Here is a 19,458-nt window from a genome sequence, read left to right on the forward strand (position 1 = left end):
TAGGGATGAACGGTAAGTGGTTAAAACCTTTGGTCAAAGAAATTAGCAACCAAGTACAATCACCTGTCGATTCGCTAAAACCGAGCGTTTCGCCAAAGTTGTGCAGGAATTCGAATACCATCAGCATATCGGCGAAGCCCTGTCCGGTGAGTTTGAGACCCGGAATCCTGGGCAGCTGGAAGAGCTCTGTCTGATCGCCAATTTCGGAGTCCTCCAGAGGTTTTCTGTATGTTTAGGGAAACCGAGTTACAGCCAGTTTTGATCACACAAAAGTATGTCGAATCTTACCTCAATTCCAGCAGGATACTGGTGTCTCGCTTGCGCATGGCAAGCTTCTTCTCGCGTTGAATCAACTTGTCCAAGATGACCTGGAGACGGACGAGAAAACGATATCAAAGCTAGTACACTAGATGTAATGTATGTTTTGAATCAATTACCTGATGCTTCTTTTTCTCCTTTTCTTCAAACTTCCGCCGCAGCTCCAGTTGCTTGATCAGTGCCATATGTTGCCGCCGGCGTTCACGTTCCTTTGGTTTTGCCAGGGAGAAGCGTAATGAGAGTATGTATTAGAAAGTGTGTGCGTGAGTGTGTGTTTTTTTGTGCGAACTCAAGGACCAACATGATGTGATGTTAGTGAATGGCTTAACTACCTATATAGTCAAACGTTACAGTAATAATAGAAGAAGAAAAAACTCAACATGCAACAAATGTATTTAGCAAACGAAATACACAAATGAAAGTGAATTTGATTAAATGATTCAGTTAAATGTTCAAGGTTTTTTTTTAGTTAATAATTTATGGAGGTACAGTCAACTCTCTCTATCTTGATATCGAAGCAGGTAAGTACAGGATTAATTGAATGAAAAAAATAGATCTAAATAGCCTGGATTTTCATTGAGTTTGAGAGAATTGACTGTTTTGTGTGGTAGGTATTATCGTATAATTTATATTAGTGAAAGCTCATGGAAAATTATGCTTAGGAACCTCAGTGGTTTGTATTTTTCGTTTAATACTATAATATTAGGGCTAGTGGTTTGAAAGAAAGAAAACACAAATCTTAAAGTTTTCGAACCCATTTTCATATGTTGTTTAAACACAAACGTTTTGATATAATAAAAGCTGAATAACACTTTTACAGCTGGATAAACAACTTTTCGTCTGAATAAACTGTTATACAGCGTTCAATGTTCAAATTCCAAAATCTACATTCCAGGGCTGGTAGTGCTGATGCGATATAATAGTAGTGACTTTAGTGATTAAAATTACGGAAACAGTGAGCAAATAGTTACTTGTAAATACTTAATAAGTAACCATTTATATGGCAACTGAGAAATTCAAATACGGTTTGATATTGAAATAAACTTTTTATGTCTTGGAACTTAAAATCACACGAATCTCACAACAGAATTCCCTGTGAAGTGCTTTTGAAGTGATTTGAATAATTTACTTTTGCTTACGTTATACATGATGCCTAGAAAATAGTAATTCCCATTTTTTATGAGCTTGAATTTGAATTTGCGTTCGAAATGTTTAAAATTTTGATATATCTAGGTAGATAACTTTGATAATTCGCTAAGAACATTTCACAGAATTTCTTCAGAATGATCTCAAGAACTTTTTTAGAATAATTTCTCTTCTCATAAACTTAGAGGCAAATAGCTTTTACAAAAATAATATTGCATTCTTGAAATTCATTGAAGAACAATCAACAAAATTTTTGGAAATAGATTATTTTCGTAGTTGCAAATGCTTAACATCAAATATCAGAATTAAAGTGGACATTTTATACAATAGATGAGGAAATGACAGTAAAGAGTTGATAGTTCCGTTATAGTAAGGCAATGTGAAATTAGAAAGCGATAAAGGACAATTCTGAGGAAGGTACGAATCGAGTAGAGCATCTCCTTTACCAAGCTCATCCGTTAATGAGGTGGTGAGGGGTATTTCCCCCTGCCACCACTGGCAAAAGGGATGATCGCCGATTTGCTCATGTACCTCCGATGTGCGGAAACAGTTCTATCGATTGTTTCACGCTCAAGTCGCCATCTGACGTAAACAACTACCCGTTTCGTACCTTCCTCAAAATTGTCCTTGCTCACTTTCTACTTTGTATATACAATGTTCACACTGCCGTACTATAACGGAGCTCAACTCTATAATTTAATGTCGTCATCTATCGTATAAAATCTGCACTTCAAGTCTGATATTTGACGTTAAGCATCACCTACTATGTAAATCGTTAAACTCACGCATGAAGTAATAACACATGATTAGTTAAAGTAGATTATTTTCGATTTTTGATTGATTCTTCTAGGAACTCCCTGAAGGGCTCCTTCCATAAATCTATTTTAAATTTATTTGAATGCTCCTTAGAATTTCCATGCAATAAACCTCAAATTTAATAAATTTCTGCTTAGATTAACCTTATTCATCTAATAAGGTTATTCATTATCCTTAGAATTCCCATAGTATTTCCTCACAATTCTCAAAATAAAAATCCATCACAGAATAACTTTGAAACTCTTCTCAGAATTCCATTGGAATTTTTCTCGGAATTTATTTCGAACTCTTTAAAATTCTCTTGGAAGTATCTTCAGAAATCATCCCAGAATTCTTTTAGAACTATCCTTACAGACCCTCTTTGGAGTTCACGGGATTTTTATGGAATTTTCATCAAAGCTCCCTTGAGCAAAATTTCAGAAATAATTTTAAATTCTTATTAGAATCCTCATCCAATCACCATAGAATTCTTCTCAGAACTCTCGTTAAAATGCACTCTCAATTATATTCGAATTATTTCCAAAATTGTTTCGGAGCTGAATTTTGCGTCTCTAATAATTTAAATAATAATCAAAAGCGACGCTCGTATGTGTTAAGCCAAGTTTAACTATATAGGTAAACCTGGATTAAGATTTAAGCGGAGATGAAGAAATCGTTTCTCAGAGCACTTAATTTTACATTAGACTTTCGTAGTCTGTACTTCTCTGATATATCTTGCTGTCATCCCTAGAATTCTTAAAAATTCTCTTAAAAGTTACTTTGGATTTTTTAAAGTTCTTAATCATCCTTGAAAGACCTTTGAAAATCAATCACATAAATACCTTTGGAAAGTTTCCAGGGTTTACAATTTATTTTCTGGGAATGGAGGTATATTTTCCCCGATTTTTAATCGAAATGGAATTTTCTGGGAAAAGTGGTATATTTTCTCTAATTTTTAATCGAAATTGAAGGCTTTTCGCAATAGTTTTCCTGGTCCTCTAAAAATTTGCGGATCCCTGGTCACCCTGATTAAAATTATCAATTTTTTAAAAGATATGTATATTTTGTTAAAACTATTGCCCTGTCCTAACCTATGACTCGCGAACTTTTCCCTTGGTGAACTTCGTGAAATATCGCGAACTTTTCCAACACTGACTACTGTAGACTTTATTAATGCCAAGTACTCAATTTCAACATTTTGTAGATATTCTTAAATTTCACATTATTTTAGTAGTGAAAAAGTGACTTTAGTGACTATTTTTAAGAAAATAGTGACTTTAGTGACTTTTTGGTGTAAAAAGTGACTTTTTAGTGACTGGTTTTAAAATAGCGACCAAGTTACTAAAAAGTGACCTGCTACCAGCCCTGACATTCACATAACAACTTGTGAATCATTTCCCAGCCAACCAGAAATGTTATAGTATACCATGCACAAATGGAATCGTAAAATACTACAGAAACTAATTTGCCATACAAAAGACAATAATGACCTGATTTTGTCAGTCCCCTTTTGAAAATCTTTTCTAATATTCTACGAAAGCCATGTGCTTTTCCAGTGGTCTTATTACACCAAAGTATACCTTAAACATCCACCTTGAAGATGAATGAGAAAGATTTGTAATTACGATTATGTCAAATCATTGAAAGATAAAAGTCTGATGCACGATGGGGTTGATAAAATCGGGTCATCACTGTATTTAATAAGATGTCCAAACATTGTATACTAGGAAACTTCAAGCAAAAGTATCTCATAGCCTTCCATACACTCAGAAATTATGGTCGTGTCCGGTAATTTTTTTTTTACCGAAATACCAACAGCTGTTTCAACATTTCTAAACACGTTCAACCTTATTCAAATGAACAAATCTTTTAATTGAAGTGAAGATTGCGTTTTATAGAAGCTATTAATCAATTAAATTGAACTGCCTAAATTTCACCGAATAGTTCAGTTGTTGAGATTTCGGTAAAAATCAGCGAAATCGGCGATATTTGTAATTGAACACTCCTTGAACTTTTCATAAATTCTTGAAAGCTTTGTAAGTTTTCCTGAACTTTGTGATTTGCTCTGAGATTTCAAACTCAATGATCTTATCTGAAGCCCTAAAGCGTCTGCGAAATTAAAAAAAAAATACTTCAAGTACTATGAACTTCTATGATGTTCCCTGAATTTCGTGAAAGTTCAAGAATCATTTGAAATTCTATGAAGGTTTCTATGGTTCCATGATTTTGTTTCTTAAGGTCTTTACATGGTAACATCAAAATGGTCAATAATTACTATAAAGTCCTTATTTTCTAGGGAAAATGGGACTACTAGAGTTAAATGAGTAAATTTTTTACCTAATAATGAATAACTGTTAATCACAAAATAAAACTGTTACTCATTTGTGTAGATACAATTACTCATTAATGGGTAAAATCATTTAAAACTGCTTACTTTATAGATTTTTTACAGTTTACTGTCATTTTCTACCGAATTTGGAGCTGTTAAAGATTCGGTAGTCGATTCGGTAATTAATTTAAAGATTTACAATTCGTTTAGTAAATTTTATTTAGCTTTTGGGCAGAGTCTATTGGAAGTCAACGCTAAGATTATCTGAAATTTACTGGAGTTCGCTGAACTGTTTTTTAATGATTTCTAAAACCTCTCAGAACTTCCTTGAAGTACCCTGGTACTCTGATGTTGCCTGAATTTTGTTGAAGGTTGAGAATCCTTTATCGTCTATATGATATCGAAAGCTTGTCTGAAATTTAAGTTTTATTCTGCAAATATCGCCAATACGCCTTTTTAATAGAAACTAAGTGATCGATTCAGCCTCTGGTGGTGAACAAGAGAACTTCAAAAAGAGTGATGTGAGCAGAAATTTCTGCCGTGAGACATTGGAAGCGGAACACTTTTCACTATTCCTGATAAATTGATTCATCTGAGATGCTCCAAAACTTGAACTTAAGTTGAAAAATTTAATTCTGTATCGGTTTTGCAAGGATCCAGCTGGTGTTCAGGAATATTTTTGTTGAGAAAAATGGAAAATTAGAATAATGCCTTAGTGGTTATGATCTTCCGGATTTCTTTTGCGTGAATAGTTGAGGTACAAATCAGTTCAGATCTGTGGAAAATCGTAAAATAAGACAATTACTGATGGTAATTTTCAAGATGTTCAATGAAAAATGCTTTGATTTTCTTTGTGAAAAATCCTTATTCTGATGTAAACAAACGGTTTGGGTGACATTTCCTCTCGAACTCGCATGGCGCACTCTACGCTGGTGGTGCATTAAAAAGGTCTATTAACACTCCGAATACGATGCCTTCAAAAAACGTGTAACGGAAAGTTTGCAAAAGCATAACTTAGCCATTTATTGATGAATTTCAAAAATTGTGGTACTTCTCGAATTCCTAGGGTCTGTAATTCATATGATATGATTAAAAATAGGGTCGTCTACTTTTTTCAAACGCGAAAAGAGTCGTTACACTTTTTTTTAAAGGAAGACAGAATACAGTCATGGTTCCTATATATGGATCCTGGAGACAACGGAACGGTCGTCCGGAAGATTCGGAACATCCGTAAAATTGGTAAATCCACGAAACTGATCCTAGAGCTCCGCGGTTTTTTGGAAAACATTAGGAACTGTGATATAAGAAATAATTTGGGTTCATGACATAAACACGGACCCGGATGGTCATAGGACCATCCTCCGGAAAATCCGAAACATCCATTATTTCACGACCCTAAATTATTTCTTATATCACAGTTACTAGTGTTTCGAGAAAAAAAAAAACGCGGAGCTAAAGAATCAGTTTCATGGATGCATCACTTTTACGGATGTTCCGGGTCTTTCGTAGGACAGTTTCATAGCTATCAGGGTCCATGTTTGTCGCGACCTTAAATTCATTCTATCATCACGGATGCTTCTTTGAATTTAGCAGTTCCACGCGAAATAACGAATCGATCTGACTCAACCTTTTCCGATTTGCTTGAAACTTTGCATATTTTTTTGATTTGGATACATTTCTGCTTAAGTTCGCTCACTTTGAATCTTGTACATTTTTTAAAATGGCTTATTCCACATTTTCCAATAAATCGTAGCACGAAAACGCCATTTCTAAAAAATCACTCGGTAACTTATATTTTTATTATTATTTTTTTTTTATTTTTTTTTTTTTTTTTGAGAAAAAATCAAACAATGTGGTAACAAATTATATAACAAAAAATTTCCTCGTTCAATATTTTTGTATTAACATTTTATAAAAAAAAAATGTAAATTTATGGAATATTGAAAACCTGGAACACCTAAAAATTTACAAATATCGTAGAACAAAAACTTTTGGTCAAATTGTTGAGCTTTTTGTTATTTTTTTTCCCGATTAGAAGTAACGATTTCGTGCTACGATTTATTGAAAAATTTAGCAAATTTTAGCAGAAATGTTAATGATTGCCCATATTATGCAAACTTTCATGCAAATCGGAGAATGTCGAGTCAAAAAATAAAATTTTATTTGCTTTATGACCTGAAACTGCTCAACTTCTTTGAAATTCTGCTATGTTTCTCCGAGCTATGTTTCTTCTCCATGGTCACCTATGAAGTTCTGCTTAACTTTTCTGAACATGTCTGACAGTCCTTAAAGCCCTCTGTTCGTTGATCTTCTAAAAGGTTTGCAAAGCTTCTCTGAAGATCAAATTTGTTTTCCTAGATTTCTCTGAACTTTTTTAAACTATCCTGAATTTGTCAGAGTTTGTTTCCATGAACTCCAAAACTTATCTGTGGTTTATCGTTATGAACTTCTCATAAATTTTTTCGAAGATCTCTGAGTCTTTCTTAAAATATCCTGGACCTTCTGACGTTCCCTGAGTTAACGCTTAAGTAATTCCACGCCAAATGACGAATCGGGAAAACTCGACCTTCTCCGATTTGCATGAAACTTTGCATAATTGTTTGTCTAAGGCAAAATGGCGCCCTTGAAAATTTTCAAAAAGTTGTAGCGGAAAGGACACTGACACAAGGTTGTAGAGAAAAAAATGTTTTTAGTTATTTAAAGAAACCTATGTTTCTGAATGTTGGCCTATGGATCTAAAATTGGGCCCTTCGCTAAAAAATTGCTATTTATCAATTGTATCTAGATGAACGCGGTACTAATGGATATTTTTGGACGCTATTGAAAATTTAATCTGTTGCTGAATTTATGTATGGGCCCAAATTAGGGACATTTAGGCCAACATTACCATTTTCACTTTATCAAAATGTCGTGTCCAATTTTTTTTTAATTTTTGTTGAAATAAACTTGCCAACTTTTGAAATGTCAAAAATTAAGCTTTTTTAAAAGTATTATGGTATAGAGAAAACAAATCGTAGAACAAGAACTTTTGGTCAAATGTTAAAACTTTTTGTTAACTCGTTTTTTATGTAATTATACTCAGAAAACAATGTTTGAGACATTTTAAATCATTTTCTGTTATAAAAAATACACGCTCATAAATTTAGCCAAACTGTTCGTTCTACAATTTTGTCAGTTTTTAACAGTCCAGGATTTTAAAAATTCAATTTCATATGCTTTATCTTGAAATTTTGTTTTAATTTCAGAAACCGAATTTTAGTTTTTACTTATAAATAAAAAAAATGTTTATCTCAGACGTCATATTTATATCAGCTAGATTTTTTAGAAAAAAAAAAATTAAAAACGCTATTTTGAAAATTTTACAATATCCAAAATTCGCGAATTTTAATGAAAATGTGGATCATTGCCCATAACAAGCAGTTACAAAAAGTTTCATATAAATCGGTCCAGAAGGTCGATTAAAAAATTCAATATATTTTTCGAAATTTTGCCTGAAGCTTCTCTTTACAGTTTACTGAATTTCTCTGGAGTTGGCTGAACTTCTTTATGGTTTCCAAAGTTATTGGGAACTCCTGGAAGGAAACTGGAAATCTCTGATGTTCTTTGAAGGTTTTGTTAATTTTTATGAGGATTCTTGATCTTGTATCGGATGTCCAAAGCTTTTCTAAAGTTCCGTGATCATTTTTCCCTGAACATCTGTGAAGTAACCTAGCTTGTGTTGACCTACTTTTTAATTCTCCTTGAGTTCTCCTAAACTGCTCAAAAATTTCCTAAACTTGTCTGTCTGAAGTTTCATAATTTTCTTAAAGGTTTGCAAAGCTTCTCTGAAGGTTCTTAATTTACAGTGTATCGCAAAATTGAGCGTTCACCTGACTGGACAATTTTTTGAAACACTTTGAATATATAGGTTATTGAACCCCAAGCTCCTCCCCTAATCCTATCCTTCGAAAATGTACCCTTCTAACCTCGAGTAAGCCGCGAGTAATCGGCCCAACTCCTACTAGACATAGAATTAAGTGAATTTTGTTACACACAGTGAACAATGAATTATCGGCTCCGTAAAGCTAACGCGATTGAGCCTTCCAAATAAACGAACTAGATAAAAAAAAATAGGTTATTGAAATCCTAGCTGGTGGTTGAACAACTTATTTATTGATTTATCGGTATAGTTTTGGACTTAATTGGCAGAGCTGGTATAAACTTTGAGTAATTTTAGTAAAATGCTCGTTTTTCGACATTTTTCGTAGAGGACGGATTTTAGTAAAATTAGCGGCATATGAAAGATCTCTATAATGACTACAAATGAGCAAAATTTAAATAAAAAAAGTTAAGTTCATTGTATGGATTACTTCTGTTATATGTATATAAAGAAAATGTGATTTTTTTGAAAGAAAAAAACGTTTCTATAATAGCTCTAATCTCTTACACACTCTACCAAATAAGCCCAATACAAAACCGATAACCGATAAATGTTTGATGACCCAGAAGCCAAAAATTCAACAACCTATCGTTAAACTATTTTGATAAAATTCAAGGACAGCTCAATTTTGAGATTCACTATATCTAATATTTCCTTGAAATCTTTAAAAGACACCTGGACGTAGGTGATATTAAATCCGGACTGTTGTGAAATACTTTCTGAACAGTCTTTCTGAGGTTCCCCTGAACTTATCTTTTTGTTTTCTTGATTTGTTTTCCGTCAATCTTGTTTTCCGTGCTGAGCACCAATGCTACCGACGCCAGGGAGTCAGCTCCCATACCTGGACCCTACCAATCGACCCATCAACTCATGCGCCGGGGACCAACGGCTTTACTTCCCTTGGGATTACTTGGGATTGAACCCAGGCCTACTGGGGTGAGAGGTTATCACGCTTACCGCCACCGGCGCCACTATCCCTGTACTTCTCTGAAAACCGCTTAAATTAAAATTTTCCTAAATGTCTCTAAATTTGACTAAGGTTTCCATTAATTTCATTACACTAACACTAGACCTATCTGAAGTTTAGTCAAACTGTTATGAAGATCTCTGAAGTTCTCGGAGTCTTTTTGACCTTCCACTGGACTTTTCTGAAGGGCCCGGAGTGTTTCGAAAGTCAACGCTAAGCTTCTTTGTAGTTGACTGAATTTCCCTCAGTTTTATAAGCTTTTCTCTGAGCGTTCCTAAATTTCTTGCTCTGAAATATGCTTTCCAATGCTTCCCTGAGGTTCAATTTATTGTTCTAAATTTCCATGAAGTCCATGAATTTGTCTAAGGTATCCCTGAAGGTACACCAGGAGGCAAATTGAAACGGTACGTGTAACTCTGAGCGGAAGTGAATACTCACTGTAATTATTTTTGAGAGGCATTGTGTAGCACCGCAAACTAATAGATTAGAAATAATCTCAGTGATTATTCACTTCCGGTAAGAGATACACCTACCGTTTAACCGTTTCAACTTCCCCACGTGTTTCAACTTGCCCCGGTGTACCTTAAACGCTAAAATTCTCTGAAGTTCACTGAGTTTCTCGGAAGTACACTGAATTCATCTAAAGGATCCCTTGAGCTTATTTAAGGTGTTTCCTTGTAGAGGCTATTTTTTCATCACACCTTGCTATTTCAAGAGCATACAACTCAAGATCTACGAGGTTTATACATTTGCAAACAACAGGGACTTGGTAGTTTCAGCTACGTACATTCACAGAAACCTTAATATTTCTACATGTGAAAATGGGAAGTGTAACACGAAAAAGGACACTAGACAATAGATTTAGCTGTCACTTTGCCGCAACGCGTCCGATCCGGATTTAATGTGCGTGGGCCTTAAGGGGAGAGGAGGTTCAAGCAATCTGTGACAAGTAACGTATAAGGTATAGGAAAAATGTGACGAAAGGGGTTGATTTTTACAGAATTTCCCGTAACGTTCTAAATAGATGATCCCAAAGATCTTGAAGAGTTCCGGAAATCCTCTGAAATTCTTCAGAACATATGAGTTTCAAAGCTTCTCTAAGGTTCCATGATTTTTTGATAATTTCTACGAAGTCCCTGAATTTGTCTAAGGTATCCTTAAACTACTCTTAAGATCTGCTGGATTGGTTTATGGTAAAACTTTTATTTATTTTCCTAACCCATTTGGAGGTCAACGAAAGCTTTTCTGAAGTTAAGTGAATTTCTCTGGCGTTTACTGAACTCATCTAAAGTTTCTATTGAACTATTAAAAAAAAAGTTGGGTTTGAACTTCTCCGATTTTTTTTAAATTTCTGAAATTCCTTGGAAAATAAGATGTTCAAAGCTTCTCTTAATTTCTACGAAGTCCCTGAATTGGTCTAAGGTATCCCTGAACTACTAATCTGAAATTTTCCCGAACGCTAATGAAATTCTCCTAAACATTTCTTAATGAGCAGGTTGTCAACGAGACGCTTTTATGAAGTTCACTGAATTTCTCTGGCGTTTACAGAACTCAACTAAAGGTTCCATGAACTTTTTTAATAATATTTCTGGGTCTGAACTTCTTTGAAGTTCTTTTAAATTTCTTTGAGAGTTCCTGAGTTATTGCGAGGTTCTCCTGGAGTTAACTGTTCTTAGAGAAATTCTACAAGAACTTTTCAGAGGATCTGAGAACTTTTCAAAAGAAGAAGCTCTCTGGAGATCTCCTAGGGGCAATGTTGCGAACAACTCAAAAACTCAAATCTCAGGCTTGAGTCTATGAGTCTGTGAGTTTTGGAAATGTTCTTTGAATAGCTTCAATTTAGGGGTGTTCCGGGAACATAATTGAAGACGGTGACAGTTTTGAGTGTTTCAGATATGTTCTGGGATTTTAAAAATGATCGGAAAATTCAAAGACATGCAGTAGACTATCAAGATTCAGAGCACTTTTAAAAAATTCTAAAAAAATAGAAATGTTCAGATAGTTCTTGTAATTTCTCCCTGGAAATACAAGCGTACCCTAAAACAATTTCCTTCGAGGATACTGTTACATCTCTTCCGAACTCACTGGCTTTAAGATTTAAGGGGGGTCCCAAAAGTTGTCAAAACTATTACATTCAATGTTATATGTGTAAGTGTTCGAGAGAAACCATACCATACCATACCCTTATACCTAAACTTAATAACATTACGAGAAAACTTACAAGTTAATGCATGCAAGGATTATTCTTCTTATATAAAAGGTCAAAGAAAATATTAAAAAAATAAACGGGAGTGTGTTGAAATCGCGATAACAGGCAAATTTGAAGGAATTGATTTTGAATGATCTAGACCAGAATGATGAGACCCGTCAGGAACTTTGAAACGGACCTACCGAGAGATCGAGTTCAAACTTTCCAACGTATAATTTTGATGGGACTAAACCTAGAATGCCAGAGCCAATTAGTGAATTGCAAACGATAAAGACTATGGTCACTGGAGATAATATCCAACAATTAGTGATAAATTGATAATGAACGGTTGATTAAGATGGAAATTGAGGGCGAGTAGAGAGTTTAACTCAAAGCAGAGCACGGGAAACCAAAAACGCAACCCATCCAAAGTCTAGAGTAAAACGGTTGAGTAATGGATGATGGTGGTAAAAACAATTCCCCAGATTGCAATCGATGCCTACCATTTCAACGGCGTACATCAGCTCTTTCTGTTTCTGCAGTTCCTAAACGACACGAAAAAAAAAAAACAAATGGGATAGAGTTTAGAGAAATTATAAGCGATGTCGGTGGATTCTGTTTGTTTCTTCTGGGACAGAGATGGGTTATTTACAATGATTATTTTTTTTTGGAAATGGTGACACGGAACGGACCTTTTTCGTCTATAGTTTATCTATCTTCGCAGGAGGAATGGTTGCAGATTAGATACAGGAAACGGTTGAAATAAACTAATAAGGTACTACCAATTGCACAGAACTCAAGTTGAGGTACGAACACAAAATCATAACACACAGGAATTTGGATTTCGAACTAAAAACTATAACCTAAACGGGCTGGTTGTCTTCTACAAACTATCAATACGTTTGGTTTGGTTATATGTACTGTTGTGGATGACAAACACTGGCTAATTGTGACTCTCTAAAGTGTGGGTGTGGGTGGCACAACTACTTAACTAGAGTGTGTTTCACATTCCGATCTGTACCTGTTCTTTTTGCAAAAGTGCCTGCTGTCGTTTCAGTTCTTTCTCCTGAATTACACATACACACACGGTTTTCGAACCCGATTCGATTGCAGTCGTTCGTTCGTTTGTTTGAGAGGCAGATGGCGCGCGTGTTTGTGTGAATTAAAATCCCAAATTGTGAATTTAAATTTGTTTTTAATTTTATGGGATTTCGATTGAAAAAAAAAAGAAAAAAGTATATTTCAAATGAACCAATTACGAAATGATGATAGATTGAGAGTGTCATACTAACCTGCTGTTTTCGGGCAGCTTCTTCGGCTTTTTGGCGAGCGAGTTCCTCTTCTCGCTTCTTCTTAGCCTGGGGATTAACGTACAATTATTTAATTTTAAAAACGAATTTAGAATTTGGTACAGATTCATACCTCCAAAGCTTGTTGGTTCTTCAATTCCCGTTCCCTTCGCTGCTGCTCTAGCCGTTCGTTTCGTTCTGCTTCCTTAGCCTGTCGTGCCTATTGGAAGCAACGCGTTAGGGATTATCCTATGCATATTTAAAAAAGGAAGTTTCAACTGACCTTCTCTTTATTCTTGCTGATTTCATCCTTGGCCATCTTCTTGGCATCCCGCATGGCTTGCTGCTGTTTGGCAATCTCAATTCGCTGTTCCACATTCAAGGCCGTATGCCGGGTGAACATTTTAAGCTCCTCCAGCCGCCTGGCCACCTCCGCATCCGTCATTTTGATGTACTCGCCATCGGTGGCGTACGGAGGCGGTGCCGGCTGCAGAAACGTTCCCACGATCGCCTTTGCCGAGAAGCTGAAGTTGTCCCGCGTCAAGTCCTTCGGTTTGAATTGGTCCAAATACTGGAAGAATTCAAATAATCCACCGTAAACAACCCGCTTTATCCCGTCCTAATTTATTCAAACTTACCAACTGCACCTGATTCATGCCCTTCATCTTGTTCAAACTCTGCGGCGGATAGTAGAACACGTCCCCTTTGATTTGGCCGTTCTTGGTAAGGCCTCGGATGACCGTCTCCCGGCGCCATCCCTTTTCCAGGGGTACCCGCAGATCCTTGATATTGATTTGCTCTTCGCCCTCCGATTCGGACATGCCACTCTCGGCCACGCTCTCCGTGTCAGTGTTGGTGTTGCTGGTACTATCCATCGATTGACTAGCATCGATCATTGCTTGGCGAAGTTTTTCCTGCAGCAAAATGAAGCGAAATCGACCATTAGAACCTAAAACAGAAAGTAGAGACGCAACGGAGACTCACAATTTCCGCTTCCTGGGTGAGTAGTTGCTGTGCGGTCAGTGGCTTCGAACCCACCGCACGGCTTTGTGCCAGAAGTGATGCTACAGTGTTCTTCTTAGGTTTGGATACGCCTCGGCCCAAGTTGCGTGGTCGACCTTCCTTGAATTGGGAAGCTAAAATAGGAAGTATTAGGGAACGGTTAGTTCACTTCGAGAAGATTGTCCAACAGAAGCTATTAGAGCCAAACAAGATCAATTATGCGTGATGGCCATTATGGTTGAAGCTACCATGTCAAAGCAGAGGTCTTGAGACTTTTTCGATTTACCATTTACCATACGTCATTTGGTACGTAATAGAATAACCAAACCATGTGTATGGTTTTTTTCGAATGAATCATTAGGCCGAAAACATCATAACAAGCTATCAAACGTGAATTTTCACCAATCCATTCATCATACACGATCCTTGACAGTCCTTGTTTTCACTTCCAATGGATAATGGATCTACAGTAAACTATCTACAACTCGATATTGAAGGGACTATCAATTTATAGAATTATTATCGAGTTATAGAATAAAAATTTCATACAAAATCGCTGTCACAATTGCCATGAAATTCATTTTTACTTTCGTTCTATAACTAGATAACGAGCTAGTGGACATCGAGATGTGGAGACTTGACCGTACTTTAGTATGGACTGATCTGTTGGTTCAAGTTCACCACTTTTAGAAAATTTTGGGCACGCAAAAAGACACAGGTTTCGTCAGTTTCTAAATTTTGAGGCGATTTTGAATATTTCATAACTCCGACTATTCTAGGAATGCCCTTATAATGGTATACGTATAACAGTGTATCCGCTGGTAGGTATATTATAACAGTTATCGTTTTTAAATATTCTCTTTCTTCCTTCGATCGCGTCGACTACTCGCTAGCTACTATCGCAATCATCGCGTGATGCAATTTCAAATCAATAAACATGCTTCATTATCATATTGTTCAGCAAGAAGTTCAGAAACAAAACAAAAACAATACTAACATCCAGTCAGCGCCGCATAGTCGCTCTCTTCGTAATTGGAGATCTTCAACAGCTCGGACAGGGAGCTGTTGAGCCCGAGCTGGCTGGCGACAACGCTTCCACCGGATGATTGGAGGATCCCATTGCCACTGCTGCTGCTACTGCTACTAGCGGTAGCGGTAGTTCCGCTATTGGCACCGCTTGCGGCCAATAGCAGCGAACTGATGGTACTACTGTGGAGGGAATTGTTCAAGTTACCGGCGCCATCGGAGGAAGCGCTGCCACCCAGGGCGAACCCAGCGGACGAAACCGCCGGATCCGACGACGCTGCTGCCGCAGCCGCCGCCGCGGCCGACGAGCGGTTCTTATTGTTGGATTTTCGACGAGCTGAACACAATTTTTGTACATGTATATGGAAGAGAGAGAGAAGGTAGAAAATCACTTGTTGTTTTACGAATTCTTAACTCGCAATATCAGCGGTAAAGTTTTAGGACCTAGTGTTTGGGGTTTTGGGGTGTGTGTGTTCTTGGGCACAACTTTTTACGACGGGACTTAGGACACGGTCAGTGTTGGGAAACATGCAAGAAAGGGCGGAACGACTACGCTAGTTCTACTACTATCTAATGTCAATAGGATCATACTTTTCCTCCGTTTCATTTTACACTCACATCGTGGGGTATTATCGGAGGAGCCACCGGACCCTCCGAGGGCGGCCGTGATTGTGCTGAGACTTTGTAAACTGTTGGCACTGGGTGTCGACGAACCGGAAGGAGGGGCAGGCGATTCTCGGTTATCCGACGACTTCGACGGTTTCATCGACAGATTCAACGGAGCATCGTCTTGTGGTTCGTTGACGGCAGCTGCCACGGCTGCAGCTGCAGCCGCTGCCAGCGAAGAGGCCATCGACGATGAGGATTTTGCACTGAGATTCAAACCGGCCCATTCGTTGATTTGCTCGGACATGGAGTCTTTGCCTGAAAAAATAAGCGACATTAGAGGATAACAAGCGAAGCGAACCGGGACGCGGGAACACAAACCTTTTCCAGCATTGTACACCCCATTGGACGTGATGGTCGGTGGCAGTTTGATGACTTCTATTCGATCGTTATTATTTCCGCTACCGGTGGAACCACCACCGCCGGATCCCATAGCACCCAGTCCGGAGAGATTACTTGCCCCACCACCGCTGTTGTTGTTATTACCGGTGGAAGACATGGAGCCCCCGGACGTCGCCCCTTGCTGTGCGTATTCGTTCGATTCCATCCGGGCTCGTTTATTTCCCCGACCGCCCGTACCCGAGGCCTTCGGTCCGACAATCGAGCTGGTGTACTTGATAATCTCCGTGTCCGGTGGTAATCGCACCCCTAGCAGCGAGGACGGATCGCTGGAATTGAAACTGTTACGTTACAAGTAGAGTAGAGAACTAGTTCGACATCAGCGCATATTTCCGTCATATCGAGCAGAAACACCGAATCTTCATCTTTGATAAAAAAAACATTCCATTGTTTTTATCAAAGCAGTTCGAAAAAGATAGGTAAAGTACGGGTCGTGCTTAGTATGACGGAAATAAAATCTTAATCCTATGTCGTGTTATTAGAGCGGGTAATTGGTACTTACTTGAGTATTCCGGAGGACATGTAGTCCTTCGCCTTGGCTGAACTGGCGGCCAGCGCGTTCATCGTTGCCGTGACGTTTTGCTGCGTCGCGAGGTCCAGGTTGCCAAACTGGGACAGTGTGTTCAGGGCGTTCATCGAAGCACTTAAGCCTGAAAGATTGGAAAGAAGGGAAAGCTGTTAGTGTTGTGTTTAGTTCGCATCAAATGGAAGAATCACCCCGAACAAAGTCCTACATGAAAATGACAGCAAAATTAAATCAAATTGTGATACCAACATCAAACTGAAATCATAATTTGATTTCAGTTTACGTGATGACAAATTTGAAAACAAATCTAGTTTTTTTATTTTGATGTAGGGTAGAGCGCTACTTCGTCGTAATCGCCCATTTCCGTTCTAACGATCAGAAAAGATCAATAATATCAATTATTTCACCGTGCACAAATCAATAATAGGTTTGTTCCGATGCGTTAGTTCATTAGCTACAACATAAATCCTGTTAGAGCGCATTGTATGAATATTTACGCTCATTGTTCTCAAAACAAAAGAAGCGCTCCTAGCGAATCCCCTTTTTCAACGTTTATCCAAAGGACGAAGAAAATCTAATGGCGTTTCAATGCGTTAGGACGGAATTGAAACTCGTAGAACGAATTTAGAATCAAGAAGCAGTGTTAGATTTTAATCAATATCTCAACAATTGGTGACTCTTTATCAAATCCAACAGTACGTATGGAAAGGTGAATAAATTTAGAAGTCATTTTTGACAGAAATATTCCATTTTTTGTTTAAACTCATTCAGAAGAGTGAGGTGAAGCGCGGGGTGTGCTTAGTAGGACGGAAACTAGATCAAAAACCTACGTTTGCTCTTCAATAATATGTTGGCGCAGTTTTGTTTTCATTGTCTTAGCAGAACATCAAATTGAATAATCGGTTTGTTATCAACAGGAAAAATGTACATCAAATTAATCATTTTGTCAAGCTTCTGCATTCATGTTCCATCAGATGTAACTGCTGTTGTTTGCGGTGACATCTATCGGAAACTACGCACAATATGTTTTCCGTTAATTGTTCACAGAGGACACTGCAGTGCAAATCATGTCTGGTACCTCTATATATGCATTTAGATTAATATTCGAAGTCTCTCCTTTTATACACATTCTGCACAACAAATAGCTCACCCCTCACAGTATTACCCGCCGATTTTTAAGAATGGGGCGGGGCAGAAAGTATTTTTTTGCAGAATATGTAAAAAAGGAGGGACTTCGAATGTTAATCTTAATGCATATATAGAGGTACCAGACATGTTTCGTAGGCCGTCTTGAATGAACTACACCACCTCCTCAAGGTGATTTGTTTAAAGAGACGTTAATAAATGGAAGCAGACATGTTTTGTAGTGTCAGGTACTGTATTTTATAATCTGTGATAGGGAAATCACAAATCGAGTGTCATCAAAATACATAGCATGTTGAACGATTGAGCTCGTGAGAGCAAATTTTCTCTCTCAAATTTGAATTTTTTGGCTCTCTGGGGACTGATAGTAAAGCAGATAAAACTGTATGGGGAAAATCATTTTTATTTATTTATAGCTTGTTGAACAATAATTTCCGGGAAAAAACTGAACGACTAAGACCCTGACTAATTTATTTAGGTTATCGTTCATTTTTTTGACCTGAATATGCACTGAAAGCGAATTATTCCCACTTCTCTCAATTTCTATATGGGGATTTTTATTACTTCCTACCAGCGAAACAGCGCCATCTCTGTGGAAAATGGCCGGACGATATGATTAATTGAGTTTTCAGTTTGCTCTCACTGACAGCACAATTAGTCCTCATTGTAATGTCACAGGATGATTTATTTGCTCTCAATTTTGATATTTTAACCGTTAAAACGAACTAAACGACAGCAAACGGAGTAATCATTATCAGCGACATCACAACATTAAATTTAGGCTTAAATTTGATCACAGGAGAAGAGATGAACTAGCCAAATGGCTAAAAATCTCTATAATAAAGAAAGAAAAAAAAAACGATCTCAGGATTTGCTCGAGTGTCTGAACCAATGTCCTTTATATGAGGTCCGGGCCAACAGGCTTATTGGTGTTAGTGAAATGTGCAAATGTTTAGTGGTGTTCGTATTTCATTGCAATGTTTATCTTTTTACACGAAACAGCTGTTGGCAGAGACGTCAATCTCACTGTTCGCAGTATGGAATGTGATGGTAGAGTGACATCGTCACTTGAGTGCTCAGCAATGTTTACAATATTTTTGCTTCTAACACCAGCAAGCTGCCTGTTGCCCCGGACCTTATATAAACGTCATTGTGTCTAAACATGTCTCATGAATTCGCCTGAATAAGAAATTTGAACTAATTTCAAATTGATATGATCTGCATCCACTGGAAGCTCTCTGAACTGGTTTTGGACAATCTCTAAACATGCATTGAAATTTCATTATAAAAAAAAGCCTTCTGAACCTCCTTGGACCATCTCTGAAAGTCCTGAAGTACTCCCCTGGAAGTACTGAGGATTTCTACCCGTAGTCATGAGGATCTTCCCTGGATGCCCATCCCTATAAATTGGAAGGAACTTGTCTGAGAACCTTCTCCGGAGATCCTGAGACCCTTCCCTGAAAGCCTTGCTCCGTTGAAAATTTTGAGAACCTCTCTTGAAAGATTACAAATAGCCATTGGTACTATACAGGGTGGCTACTGAAGTTAAGAAATTAAATACCTCCCTCGGCTTCATAGAAACTGATAAATTGGGTAAAAAGGGAATACCGGCATGACTGATTTTGAACAATTGATGCAATTCAGCAATTTAAATGTCGAAAACCCGAAAAACCCCTGGCCCTATTAACAAGCAATGTAAATTTTTAAAGTTTTTAAAGTTTCTGATGTTTAAAATTACCATAAGG

General features: G+C 37.4%; 1 protein-coding gene across 13 annotated transcripts in view; it reads right to left on the reverse strand.

Annotated features, from left to right (window-relative positions):
• Window positions 1-19,458, reverse strand: part of tou (toutatis) — a 208,282-nt gene that overhangs the window by 26,244 nt on the left and 162,580 nt on the right. For 6 of the 13 annotated variants that reach the window (XM_065227434.1, XM_065227437.1, XM_065227435.1 and 3 more), the window contains 14 exons: window positions 16,547-16,694; window positions 15,967-16,325; window positions 15,598-15,903; window positions 14,951-15,316; window positions 13,936-14,087; window positions 13,590-13,865; window positions 13,235-13,522; window positions 13,085-13,171; window positions 12,955-13,020; window positions 12,684-12,728; window positions 12,166-12,207; window positions 438-527; window positions 289-368; window positions 64-224 (listed from right to left, as the gene is read on the reverse strand). In XM_065227434.1, coding sequence (XP_065083506.1) covers window positions 64-224; window positions 289-368; window positions 438-527; window positions 12,166-12,207; window positions 12,684-12,728; window positions 12,955-13,020; window positions 13,085-13,171; window positions 13,235-13,522; window positions 13,590-13,865; window positions 13,936-14,087; window positions 14,951-15,316; window positions 15,598-15,903; window positions 15,967-16,325; window positions 16,547-16,694 — 2,466 coding nt within the window. The remainder of the gene's footprint in view (window positions 1-63; window positions 225-288; window positions 369-437; window positions 528-12,165; window positions 12,208-12,683; window positions 12,729-12,954; window positions 13,021-13,084; window positions 13,172-13,234; window positions 13,523-13,589; window positions 13,866-13,935; window positions 14,088-14,950; window positions 15,317-15,597; window positions 15,904-15,966; window positions 16,326-16,546; window positions 16,695-19,458) is intronic. The other 7 variants (XM_065227439.1, XM_065227447.1, XM_065227438.1 and 4 more) reach the window with 6 other exon arrangements.

Source organism: Ochlerotatus camptorhynchus, unplaced genomic scaffold, assembly GCF_037179485.1.
Source record: "Ochlerotatus camptorhynchus isolate MF236.1 unplaced genomic scaffold, CSIRO-AGI_Acam_v1.1 ptg000274l, whole genome shotgun sequence".
NCBI lineage: Eukaryota > Metazoa > Arthropoda > Insecta > Diptera > Culicidae > Ochlerotatus > Ochlerotatus camptorhynchus.